Source organism: Chlorocebus sabaeus, chromosome 14, assembly GCF_047675955.1.
Source record: "Chlorocebus sabaeus isolate Y175 chromosome 14, mChlSab1.0.hap1, whole genome shotgun sequence".
Taxonomy (NCBI): Eukaryota; Metazoa; Chordata; class Mammalia; order Primates; family Cercopithecidae; genus Chlorocebus; species Chlorocebus sabaeus.
In genome coordinates, this window is record NC_132917.1 from 60,826,428 (window position 1) to 60,839,585 (window position 13,158).

General features: G+C 42.5%; 2 protein-coding genes across 7 annotated transcripts in view; one reads left to right on the forward strand and one right to left on the reverse strand.

Annotated features, from left to right (window-relative positions):
- The window catches only part of PUS10 (pseudouridine synthase 10), a 79,559-nt gene extending 75,845 nt beyond the window's left edge, over positions 1-3,714 (reverse strand). For 2 of the 6 annotated variants that reach the window (XM_007970524.3, XM_038006994.2), the window contains exon 1: positions 3,464-3,714. The gene's annotated coding sequence lies outside the window, so the exon portion shown is untranslated. The other 4 variants (XM_007970521.3, XM_007970523.3, XM_038006985.2 and 1 more) reach the window with 4 other exon arrangements.
- PEX13 (peroxisomal biogenesis factor 13) overlaps positions 3,160-13,158 on the forward strand; it is a 37,108-nt gene continuing 27,109 nt past the window's right edge. The window contains exon 1 of the mRNA XM_007970527.3: positions 3,160-3,307. Coding sequence (XP_007968718.1) covers positions 3,216-3,307 — 92 coding nt within the window. The 5' untranslated portion in view covers positions 3,160-3,215. The remainder of the gene's footprint in view (positions 3,308-13,158) is intronic.

A 13,158-nucleotide genomic window follows, 5' to 3' on the forward strand; every position in this document is an offset into this window, starting at 1 on the left:
TTACCAGGAAGAAGGGGTACTAAAAATTCAAACAACCTAATTTGTTCAGCAAAACTAGATCTTCTAATTAGTGAAACAGTCCATATTACCTTAAAATGATCAACTACCAATATTTTAGAAAATAATCATTGCATGGCAATCTTGTGGCATGCTATAACTGTGGTCATAGACAGTGGCATCTTTTAATTTGTGCAGTTTCATAATTCAAACGAACTTGCTTAAAATTTGTGGAAGGGTGAAGCTCTTCCCAACAGCTTAGTATAAAGATATGATTCTTCTAGTTTGTGTTTTCCACACCTCTAAAACTTACTACTTACTTGCAAGTTGCTAAATGTTTGGGGCCACTTACCAAGATTCTTGCACAAAATAATGAGGAAGACAGGTATATAGTTACATAGAACTCTTCACCATAAAAATCAGTTCAGCAGCCAGGACGACTAAAAACAGATTGCATCTGGCTGAATTCTAATTCAGGTGAATATGTGAGTCGGCAGGGAGAAAAAAATCAGGCTTGTATGGACACACCATACAAGCTGACTAGGTGACAACTTTGAGACACCAGAATTGAGAAACGCGTATTTAGGGTTGTCTAAGTGAATTTGGGCTCCAGGGTATTTTCAAGAAAGAAGACAGAATATGTGGAAAACAGCCTCTAAACAATGAAGATCTGGCCAGGCCCAGTGGCTCACGCCTGTAATCCTAGCACTTTGGGAGGCCAAGGCAGGCATATCACTTGAGGTTTGGAGTTCAAGACCAGCCTGGCCAACATGGTGAAACTCCATCTGTATTAAAATACAAAAATTAGCCAGGTGTGGTGGTACGTGCCTTTAATCCCTGCTACTCGGGAGGTTGAGGCAGGAGAATGGCTTGAACCCAGTAGGTGGAGGTTGCAGTAAGCCCAGCACTTTGGGAGGCCATGGCAGGCGGATCATGAGGTCCGGAGAGCAAGACCATCCTGGTTAACACGATGAAATGCCATCTCTACTAAAAATACAAAAAATTAGCCAGGCATGGTGGCACGTGCTTGTAGTCCCAGCTACTCCGGAGGCTGAGGCAGGAGAATCGCCTGAACCCAGGAGGCAGAGGTTGCAGTGAGCCAAGATCGCACCACTGTACTCCAGCCTGGGCAAAAGACCAAGACTCCATCTCAAAATACATAAATAAATATATAAATAAATAAATAAAATCTGTGTGGTCAAGGTCAAGTCATTATTATTTATTAGTGATCTGTATCCCTTTTCCCAGTCCATTTAATCTAGTTTAATGCAGAGAAAAGATTGGATGCTGTGAGGGGCTGAATATAAGCATTTACAGTGCATCTCTGACTACATACACAGAGAAACTGTTTCTGTTTCACCGGTTATTCTATTTTTCCTCCATTAGCTTAGCTTAAGGATTTTACTTAATTCAGAAGTAACATTTAACTCAAAAAGAGACACAAATACACCCTCTTCCAATAAACAAATCAATAAGCACTTTAAAAGGACACTTAACGAAGATTTCCCTAGAGACTTAAATAGCTATATTAAAATTTATTTTATTTTCCATGGCTATAAGACAATGTTTATTTCTCCAATAAATTCACAAGAACAAAGGTATCATGCAAAGCGAATAAACGACACATTACAAACTCCTGGCTCTGAGAAGTTCCCAAACCTGATTGATGAGAATTACAAAACTTCCAGTCCTGAGTAATTTGAAGAGGTCTAAAAATAGACCCCCCAAAAACAAAAAGACCTCTTTTGAATGTGTGTTAATAAACGAGCTATGAATTTACAAACCTCTCAACATCATTTTCACCTACCAACAATCTATCAACTTCTCAAGAATGTTAACATTAAAAGGAGAAAACACGTTACGCCTTAAATTTGATTGTTTCATCGTGAGGCAATGAAATGTCAGGATTTCATAAGATATCAGAAATCGGTTGTCCATATTAGATTATGTTTGAAAGCAAGCCCTGAAAAAGGCATCCCACAATGTAAGTTTTCCAGTGTTGGTTACCCTCAAGATGTTTGCTTTTCGTTTACGTGTTTGTTTTATAGAAACAACGCTAACAAGTTGCTACACAGCCGCCTTTCACGTGTCAGGCTCCCTAGGAGGACTGAATCCCTCCTCCCCAGACCAAGGATAACTAGCCCAGTCTCTGGCTTACTGGAGGAGAGGAAGGACTTTATTTTCACCTCCTGGACGATTACAAAAACTAGTCATCGAAAACGAGGAAAGGAGCAGGGTGTGAGAAAAAACTGCCTGAGTCTCATATCCTAAGATCTTTTAAACTCCTTTCCCTACCGAAGGGTGTCATTCGTACCGCGGCGTGGGGCTGGGGGTGTGGATTTACGGGGAAAAAGGTGATCACACTTCACTGGGCTTCTGAAACATTCAGCTATGGAATCTACTGTGGACTCTTGAAAAAAGTTCATCCCGAGATCTAACCTCAAGCCTCAGTTTTGGCCAAGCAAGCCCTTCCCCCTTCGGTCAGGTGCAACAGATTTCCCACTCACCCCTCCTTTGCTAACAAAGCCGCTCCAGCAGGAAAGAAATGACCTCTCTCTCTCGCCACACCTCTTCTGCACCCAGTCTGCACTGCTTCACCTCATACCTACCCGCCTCACCTTCTCCCCAGACGCCGGAGCCTGAGATTTAACCCCTTCCGGCCCTCGAAGGGAACGGGGAAGACTAAAGACAACGCACCTATTGCGTCTAGCAATTCTGTTCCCCGAGGAAACGTGGGCTTTAAACGAAAGTACCAGCCCGTTCTCGCTAGGACCAAGTGAGCTTCTCCCTTCTTGTTTGTAGGGAAATCCGTCAAATCGCCTACTTTGCCACCTCACCCCACCGCCCCCGCGACTGTAGGAGTCCGTGGGGCTTTACTCCCAGCCTTACTGGTCCACTCCCAGAAAAGCCTCTGTCGGACTCTGACGTCTAGGGAGTCGTAGCCGCTGCCAGAAATATCGATGAGCCTTTACCCTGAGATTTAGAACAGGAGCTCTTTCTGGGGCAAATACAAAGAACGTGTTTCTTCCCACAAATTAGTAGCATCCTCTCGCTGTATGGATTCAGCTGGCGAAGTAACTCAAGCCTTGTTCTGACTGCCAGGGTGGGAGGGGTGGACGGCTCGGTGTTCTGCCCGTTGTGCCTTGCGCTCGAGGTGCTGGTCTACGCTGGCCTGGACAGTCCGGGGTAGGAGCGGGAGCCGAGCGGAGGCGGAGGAGATGGCGTCCCAGCCGCCACCTCCCCCCAAACCCTGGGAGACCCGCCGAATTCTGGGAGCCGGACCGGGACCAGGACCCGGCCCCACTTTCCAGTGAGTGTGGGATTCTTCAGGCTGTGAGGTTGGTGGGCCCGAGCGGGGACTTGGCCGAAGGCGGTTGAAGCGGTTGTTGGGGGAGGTATTCCCTCCCCCCTTTTAACCAGTCCCCAACCTTGCGGGTAGGGGTCGAAGTGGAACTGGGGCGCTTACCAGTGGGGATTTTTCAGTGTCTCACAGCTGTTTCTGACCCGGCAACTCTTAAGCACCAACGTTTTTTTCGGGAACTCCTGGGCGTCTCTGTGGGTCTCTGTGCTTGAAAGAAAGCGGGGCAGCTTCCTACCTACCCTTTCTGTTTTCACTTTGACAGAACGGCTTCACTATCTTTAGAGCATAGACTTTGGGTCTGTAGCAGTTGACCGAGGCATTTGTCCAGCCACGGCATCGGTAGGGAGCAAAGTCTCGTTAAAGGTGTTAACCTCTCGAGAAGTTGCCGAAAGCCCGAAAGGTTTTACGCAACTAGAACTCAGGCCCCGAACACTTTGCCTTCTTTTCCAACGTAACTCAGCCAATGTTTCAGTTTGAGATTGGAGAAGCAACATTAAAGCAGGAGTTCTAGATCTGAGGCCCATGGATGGCCTTTGTGTGCAAAATGATGTATTTTTCTGAGGGCTGTAGTTTTTTGTTTGGTTTTTAATCAGTATCAGTTGGTTTCTAGGACTTTGAAAAGGCTAAAACATGCAGAGTTGGGAGTGTTTCGTGGCATCGTGTGGCTTTTGTTTGGTAGTACTGGACATCTTAATTCAGATAGGTGTGATTCAAATGTCAAATCAACTACTATTGTAGATTTTCCTAAGCGTAAAAACCCCAACATATTGGAATGTATTTCTGCTGTGTTCTGAAATCTTTTATTTAGACACTAAAATGCTTTAACACGGTAACTACTTAGTTTAATAAGGATATATACATAACAAGTAATAAGCTTTAATTAGGCTGGTAAGCCACGGTGACATTATCTGCTACCTTTTTTATGATTCGGTTCTTTTTTCCCCATTTAGACTGCTTGTCGAATGAGAAGAGGTTTCATTTTTTGCATCTGTTAAAGTTCTTTTTATGTAAAATTAACCATTTGCCCACTTTATCATGAAATATTTTAAACACAGAGACTAGTAGAGAGTAAGAATACCTGTTTATTCACTACCCAACTTTAAAAAATGTTAACATTTGCCAGATTTATGTCGCATTTTTAAAAATAAAAGTTAAACTCTCCCATTCTTCTTTGTAGTAGTGACTATTGTCCTTATTTGGTGTTTCGCATACCCAGTAATGTTTTTTAACGTTAGTACTTAGGTTTGTGCTATTTATATGCATTTTGTATCTAAAACTTAACAATGTAACAGTAATATATATATTATATATAGTTACATGTTAATGTTTATTATTTTTTAAATCTGTTTTTGTTTTTTCTGTTGCCCAATTTTCTATTGGCTTTATCTTTGCTTATCAATTTGTAAGAGTATTGTTAATACTAATCCTTTTTTGTTACATTTTGCTAATATCACTGTGTGGTTTCTCTTCTTTATATTTATGTTCAATTTTTTGTACAGATGTTTTTTATTTTAATATTGCCAAAACTGTCATATTTTATTGTTTGTGCTTTTTGTCTTGGTCGAGAAATCCTGTCTACCTAGATCAGAACGGCTCTTCTGTATGTTTTCTTTTAAATCTTCTGGTTTTCCCATTTATATATTTAATCCACATGGAACTAACTTTGTATAAAAATCAATGTGAAGGCCGGGCGCGGTGGCTCAAGCCTGTAATCCCAGCACTTTGGGAGGCCGAGACGGGCGGATCACGAGGTCAGGAGATCGAGACCATCCTGGCTAACACGGTGAAACCCCGTCTCTACTAAAAACACAAAAAACTAGCCGGGAGTGGTGGTGGTCGCCTGTAGTCCCAGCTACTCGGGAGGCTGAGGCAGGAGAATGGCGTAAACCCGGGAGGCGGAGCTTGCAGTGAGCTGAGATCCGGCCACTGCACTCCAGACCGGGCGACAGAGCGAGACTCCGTCTCAAAAAAAAAAAAAAAAAAAAAAAATCAATGTGAAGTAGGGAATCTAATTTTTTTTCCATATAGGTAACTAATTGTCTCAACACCACTTATTGAGTAGTCTATTCTTAGCTTATAATGCCATCTATATCATACCAAGTTTTCCTAAATATGTAGTTCTGTTTTGGGCACTTTCTGACTTTCTACTAGCACCACACTATCTTAATACAGAATTTTATAAGTCTTGATATGTAGTATGTCAAGAGTTTCCACACATTGCTGTTCTTTGTAATTGCCCTTGTTACACTTAGTCCTTTATAAAAAGACTTACTGAGATTTTTATGGGAACTGAGCTCAATTTATGGATCAAGTAAGTTTTTATTCCATGAATGTTGTATAAGCTACAATTGGTAAGAATTTTGATAATCTTTTTGCCTTAAATATCTTATAATTATCCACTTTGGGAGGCCGAGGCGAGCAGATCACGAGGTCAGGAGATCGAGACCATCCTGGCTAACATGGTGAAACCCCGTCTCTACGAAAAATACAAAAAAAAAAAAATTAGTCGGGTGTGGTCGCAGGCACCTGTAGTCCCAGCTACTCAGGAGGCTGAGGCAGGAAAATGACGTGAACCCACAAGGCAGAGCTTGCAGTGAGCCGAGATCATGCCACTGTACTGCAGCCTGGGCAACAGAGGGAGACTCCATCTCAAAAAAAAAAAAAAAAACTTGGCCGGGCGCAGTGGCTCATGCCTGTAATCACTTTGGGAGGCCGAGGCGGGCGGATCACAAGGGCAGGAGATCGAGACCACGGTTAAACCCCGTCTCTACTAAAAATACAAAAAATTAGCCGGGCGCGGTGGCGGGCGCCTGTAGTCCCAGCTACTCAGGAGGCTGAGGCAGGAGAATGGCGGCAACCTGGGAGGCGGAGCTTGCAGTGAGCCGAGATCGCGCCACTACACTCCAGCCTGGGTGACAGAGCGAGACTCTGCCTCAAAAAAAAAAAAAAAAAAAAAAAATCTTCGTGAAGTTTTTTCCCATATTTTATTTTTTATTCGTAGATTTTTTTTGCTGTAGTAGTTGCAAATGGGCTTTCTTTTTTCTTTTTACATTTTCCAGTTGGTTATTAACTGGTATGGCAGAATGCTATTTTTTTAATGTAAATATTATATACAGCATAATCTCAAACTCTTAATTAGTTCTGATGGTTTGGTTGAAATTCTCTTTAGTTCTGTGTAGCCAGTTATGTAATTTACTGATAAGCTAGCATCCTTATATTGGTCCTGGATGTGCTTCTGAAGTTTTACTGTTAAATGTGAAGTTAGCTTTTTGTTTTTGATAGATATCTTGTCAAAATTCTCTCTCTCTACCTTGTTCAGAGTTTTTTTATTTTATTTTATTTTTATTATTTTTGTTTGAGATGGAGTCTCACTGTGTCTCCCAGGCTGGAGTGCAGAGGTGCAATCCTGGCTCATGGCAACCTCTACCTCCTGGGTTCAAGCAATTCTCCTGCCTCAGTCTCCCGGACAGTTGAGACTACAGGTGCATGCCACTCTGCCCAGCTAATTTTTGTATTTTTAATAGAGATGGAGTTTCACTATGTTGGCCAGGCTGGTCTTGAACTCCTGAACTCAGGTGATCTGCCTGCCTAGGCCTCCCAAAGTGCTGGGATTACAGGTGTGAGCCACTATGCCTGGCCCTTACCTTGCTCAAATTTTTATCATGAAGAAATATTAAATTTTATGAATGGCTTTTCTGCATCTGTTGAGACCATTGTGTGTATTTTTGCTTTAATATGAAAATGTGGGAATAGGAACAGCTCTGGTCTGCAGCTCCCAGCGTGATTGATGCAGAGGACAGGTGATTTCTGCATTTCCATCTGAGGTACCTGATTTATCTCATTGGAACTGGTTGGACACTGGGCGCACTCCATGGAGGGTGAGCCGAAGCAAGGCAGGACGTCACCTCACTCAGGAAGCGCAAAGGGTCAGGGGATTTCCCTTTCCTAAGCAAAGGACACCATGACAGACTGTACCTGAAAAAACGGGACACTTCTGCCCAAATACTGGGCTTTTCCCACATTCTTAGCAACCAGCAGACCAGGAGATTCTCTCCCATGCCTGGCTCAGTGGGTCCCATGCCGACGGAGCCTTACTCAGTGCTAGCACAGCAGTCTGAGATCAATCTGTGAGGCAGCAGCCTGGCAGGGGGAGGGGCGTCTGCCATTACTGAAGGTTGAGTAGGTAAACAGAGCAGCCGGAAAGCTCGAACTGGGAGGAGCCCACTGCAGTTCCGCAAGGCCTACTGCCTCTATAGACTCCTCCTCTGTGGGCAGGGCATAGCTGAACAAAAGGCAGCAGAAACTTCTGCAGACTTAAAACGTCCCTGTCTGACAGCTCTGAAGAGAGCAGTGCTTCTCCCAGCACGGTGTTTGAGCTCTGAGAACGGACAGACTGCCTCCTCAAAGTGTAGCCTGACTGGGAAACATCTCCCAGTAGGGGCCGAAAGACACCTCAGACAGGTAGGTGCCCCTTTGGGACAAAGCTTCCAGAGGAAGGATCAGGCAGCAATATTTGCTGTTCTACATCCTCTGCTGGTGATTCCCAGGCAAACAGGGTCTGGAGTGGACCTCCAGCAAACTTCAACAGACCTGCAGCTGAGGGATGTGACTGTTAGAAGGAAAACTAACAAACAGAAAGGAATAGCTTCAACATCAACAAAAAGGACATCCACACCAAAACGCCATCTGTAGATTACCAACATCAAAGACTAAAGGTAGATAAAAGCCACAAAGATGGGGAGAAACCAGAGCAGAAAAGCTGAAAATTCCAAAAATCAGAGCACTTCATCTCCTCCAAAGAATTGCAGCTCCTCGCCAGCAACAGAACAAAGCTAGACAGAGAATGACTTTGATGAGTTTGTCGAAGTAGGCTGCAGAAGGTCAGCAATAACAAACTTCTCTGAGCTAATGAGCATGTTCTAACCCATCGCAAGGAAGCTAAAAACCTTTAAAAAAGGTTAGACGAATGGCTAACTAGAATAAACAGTGTAGAGAAGATTTTAAATGACCTGATGGAGCTGAAAACCATGGCACGAGAACTTCGTGATGCACACACAAGCTTCAACAGCTGATTCAATCAAGTGGAAAAAAAGATATCAGTAATTGAAGATCAAATTGACGAAATAAAATGAGAAGACAAGATTAGAGAAAATGTTGTTTATTGTATCAATTAACCTTCTATCGTTGAACCATCCTTGCATTTCTCAATGAACTCTGATTAGTCGTGATTTTTTCTGATATGCTATTCCAAATTCTATTCTAGGCCAGGTGGAGTGATTCACATCTGTAATCCCAGCACTTTGGAAGGCCAGGGCAGGAGGATTGCTTGAGGCCGGAAGTTCGAGACCAGCCTGAGCAACATAGCAAGACTCTTATCTCTATAAAAAATTTTTAAATTGACCAGGTGTAGTGGCATGCCCCTGTAGTCCTGGCTACTAGGGAGGCTGAGGTGGGAGGATCCCTTTGAGTTCAGGAGTTCAAGGCTGCAGTGAGCTGTCATCATACTGCTGCACTCCAGCCTGGGTGACATAGCAAAACCCTGTCTCCGAAAAGAAAAAGAATTCTATTCTAATATTGTAAGACTGTTGCATACATTTTCGTAGGTAAAATTGAAGTTTTCTTTCTTTGTACTATTGTGGTTTTGTATCAAAGTTTTATAGCTAGAGAAATTTTTCTGTTGAGTCTTTTTTTTTTTTTTCCTCAAAGTATCTCACTCTGCCACCCAGGCTGCAGTGCAGTGGTGAAATCATGGCTCACTGCAGCTTCTACATCCTGGGATTAAGTAGTCCTCTTGCCTCAGCTTCCTGAGTAGCTGAGTAGCTGGGACTACAGGGGCATACCACCATGCCCAACTCATTTTTATGTTTTTAGTAGAGATGGGGTTTTGCCATGTTGCCTAGGCTGGTCTCAAACTCCAGGGCTCAAGCAATCCACTCACCTCAGCCTCCCAAAATGCTGGGATTACAGGTGTGAGCCACCTTACCTGGCCTAATTCATTTCTTTGTAGGCAGACTGCCTTCTCCTTAGTAGCCTTGATATGTTTGGTCCTCTAGCTTTATTATATTGTATCCAGGTATGAATATGTATACACACACACACACACATTTATTTATTTTTTTCCTTCCTGCTTGGCCCACCATATTCAGTCTGAGGATTCATGTATTTTTTTAATTCAGGAAAATTCTCACCAATTATACCTTTAAATATTAAGTTTTGTTTGAACACTAGTCTTTACTATCTCTTCTGTTAAGCATTATATCAGGAATAGTGTCTGCTATAAGTAACAGTATCTGACTTACTGTGATTTGGACTATAAAGACATGTATTGTTTAGTTAGCAAGAAGTCTAGAGATCTGCCTTCTCAACATTGTCATCAAGGGACCTAAGTTTTTCCTGACTTCCTTTTTTTTTTTTTTTTCTTTTGTCAGCTCTCTGACTTTTTGGCCATCTCTGTCTTTTGTTTTGTTTGTTTGTTTGTCTTGAAATAAGTTTCACTCTGTCACCAGGCTGGAGTGCGGTGACACAGTCATACCTCACTGCAGCTTCTGCCTCCCAGGGCTCAAGCAGTCCTCCCACCTCAGCCTCCCGAGTGGCTAGGACCACAGGCACATGCCACAATGCCCAGCTAATTTTTGTATTTTTTGTGGAGACGGGTTTTCACCATGTTGCCAAGGCCCATCTTGAACTCCTGGGCTCAACTGATCTTCCCACCTAGGTATCCCAAAGTGCTGGGCTTACAGACATGAGCCACCACTCCTTGTCTTATTCTTTGCTCCTTTAAAAAGAACCTTACCCCACCTCATGTCTGGCTGCTTTCAATTTCTGTGTTTTAGTGTTCAGCAATTTGCTTTGTTAGGCCTCAGTGTGGTTTTCTTTGTATTATTCTGGTGGAATTCATAGAGATACTTGAATCTGACTTTGATGCCTCTCATTAATTCCAGAAGACTTTAAGCCATTATTTCTTTAAATATGGTTTCTATCTATTGTCACTTTACTCCTTTAACTCAACTTGCATATATACCCCATGTGTTACTATACTCTCTGTATCTTACTCTCTTTTCTGTATTTATCCTTCTGTTTCTTATGCTTCATTCTGGGTATTTTCTTCCTGTCTGTTTCCTAGTTCACTGATATTTTTCTTTCACTGTGTCTAATCTGGTATTAAACCAGTCATTGAGTTCATAGTTCCCGGTTTTGTTTTGTTTTGTTTTGTTTTTAGTTGTAGAATCTTCATTTGGTCCTGCTTTATATTATAGTTCCTATTTTCTTCTGGAAAATCCCAATCTTGCCTTTTTTATTTGAATATATTTAGCATAGTTGTTTAAAGTCTCTGCCTAATAACTCTATAATAACTCTATTATCTGGATGCCCTTTGGAGCTCTTTGTATTATCCGAAGTTTCTTTTTTTTTTTTTTTTCTGAGACAGAGTCTCACTCTGTTGACCAAGCTGGAGTGCAGTAGCGTGATCTCAGCTTACTGCAATCTCTGCCACTCAGGTTCAAGCAATTTTCCTGCCTCAGCATCCCAAGTAGCTGGGATTACAGGTGCCTGCCACTGCACCCAGCTAATTTTTTGTAGTTTTTAATAAAGATGGGGTTTCACCATCTTGACCAGGCTGTTCTTGAACTCCTGACCTCGTGGTCCACCCCTAATTTTGTTATATAAGCCCCATTATTATTATTATTATTATTATTAAAATTGAGTCTTGCTCTGTTGCCCAGGCTGGAGTGCAGTGGTACAGTCTTGGCTCACTACAACCCCTGTCTCCCAGGTTCGAGTGATTCTTGTACTTCAGCCACCTGAGTAGCTGGGATTATAGGCATTCGCCACCACACCTGGCTAATTTTTATATTTTTAGTAGAGACAGGGTTTCACCATGCTGGACAGGCTGGTCCCAAACTCTTGGATTCAAGTGACCTACCTGCCTCAGCCTCCCAAAGTGCTGGGATTACAGGAGTGAGCCACCATGCCCAGCCAAGCCCATTTGTTTTTAAATGAGAGCTGCACATTGTATATAGACAGTTTAATGTGATTTGAGGCCTAGGGATATCTTTCTCTAAAGACTTTTCCTTTTGACCAGAATGTTAGGCCACTAACAATCTAGAATCACTTTAATCCAATAAAGGATTGAGCTGATTTAAAACTTGGTTTTCATTCCTGCCAGAGTTAGTCCATTTCCTATTAACCTTTTCACCCTTTCTACAAGTATATTTCCCTTTTTAAGGTCCCAATCTGAAGTGTGAGGGTTCTCTATGGCCTTCCTCTTTAGGGTTCTGAACTCCAATTTATGTCTCCTTAGCCCAGGGAGTCTGTTAAAATCTCTGCCTAGCTTCTCATTCTGTCAACCATCTCTTCTGGAATTGGCCCAGTTTCTAGGGAAACATCTCAAAAGATCTGGCTCTCTGGCTTTTTTTTTTCCTCCTGGATTTTGACTCCAGAATTCCTCAGTGCCTTGTTCTCTAATGTGTAAACAGAATTCTTTTCTATTTCCTACCCTTCTAGTTCAGTGGGAGGGTTAATCTAATTACCTCGACAACCATTACTTAAAGTAGAATTCCCAAGTTCTGTATTTCCACTCTGCTCCTTAGTGTACAGCAGCTAATTTTCTTCTTGACTGGTAGTTGAAAACGGTTCCTGTTGGTGTGGCCACCTTTTCTTTTTTTCTTTTTTTTTTTTTCCAAGATGGAGTCTCACTCTGTCGCCCAGGCTGGAGTGCAGTGGCGCGATCTCGGCGCACCACAACCTTCACCTCCCTGGTTCAAGCAATTCTCTGCCTCAGCCACCCGAGGAACTGGGATTACAGGTGCCCACCACCACGCCCAGCTAATTTTTGTATTTCTAGTAGAGACAGAGTTTCACCATCTTGGTCAGGCTGGTCTTGAACTCTTGACCTCGTGATCCACCTGCCTCAGCCTCCCAAAGTGCTGGGATTACAGACGTGAGCCACCACACCTGGCCTGTGGCCACCTTTTCTAATATTTCTAATGGAATTTTTAAAATATTTAAATGTTTTTATTTCAATTTTTATTTCACAGATATTGTTTCATTTCTCTCTCTGATAATTTTTAACATATCTAAAATCATTCCTGAGCTGTTACATAAAATTAGTTTTTTTAATTGGGTTTTATACTTGCTGATTTTTGTTGGCTTTGTTTCTTAGTGTTTTTATTTCTTCATGTGTGTGGCATTTTTGAGATGGTTATTTTGAGTAGTAATTTTAGAGTTCTGTTTTCTCTCCTTTCCCTCTTCCATGTTCCCCTCTCTCTATCTAATAGGTTTCCTGTTGCCTCTACCTGTTCCTTTTACTTACCACTTAGGTAAGAATCAGGTATAAAAACAGTGGGTCAGACTGGACATGGTGGCTCACACCTGTAATCTTAGCTCTTTTGGAGGCCAAGGCAGGAGGATTGCTTGAGCCCAGGAGTTGGAAACCAGCCTCTCAAGATGTAACGAGAACCCATCTCTATAAAAAATACCAAAAAAAAAAAAAAAAAAAAAAAAAAAAGGCAGGCATGGTGGTGTATGCCTGTAGTCCCAGCTGCTTGGGAAGCTGAGGTGGGAGGGATTGCATGAGTCTAGGAGTTTGAGGTTGCAGTGAGCCTTCAGCCTAGGTGACAGAGCAAGACTCTGTCAAAACAAAAACAAAAACAACGCCATAAAAACAGTGAGTTAGATTAAGGATATCACAGATCAAATCGGTCAGTAGTTCTTTCATTTCCTGGGTTGGAGGCCTTCTCACAGTCCTCTCCCTTTCTCAGTTCTCTAACTTTCTCAAAATATTAAACTGTCATCAGCAAATT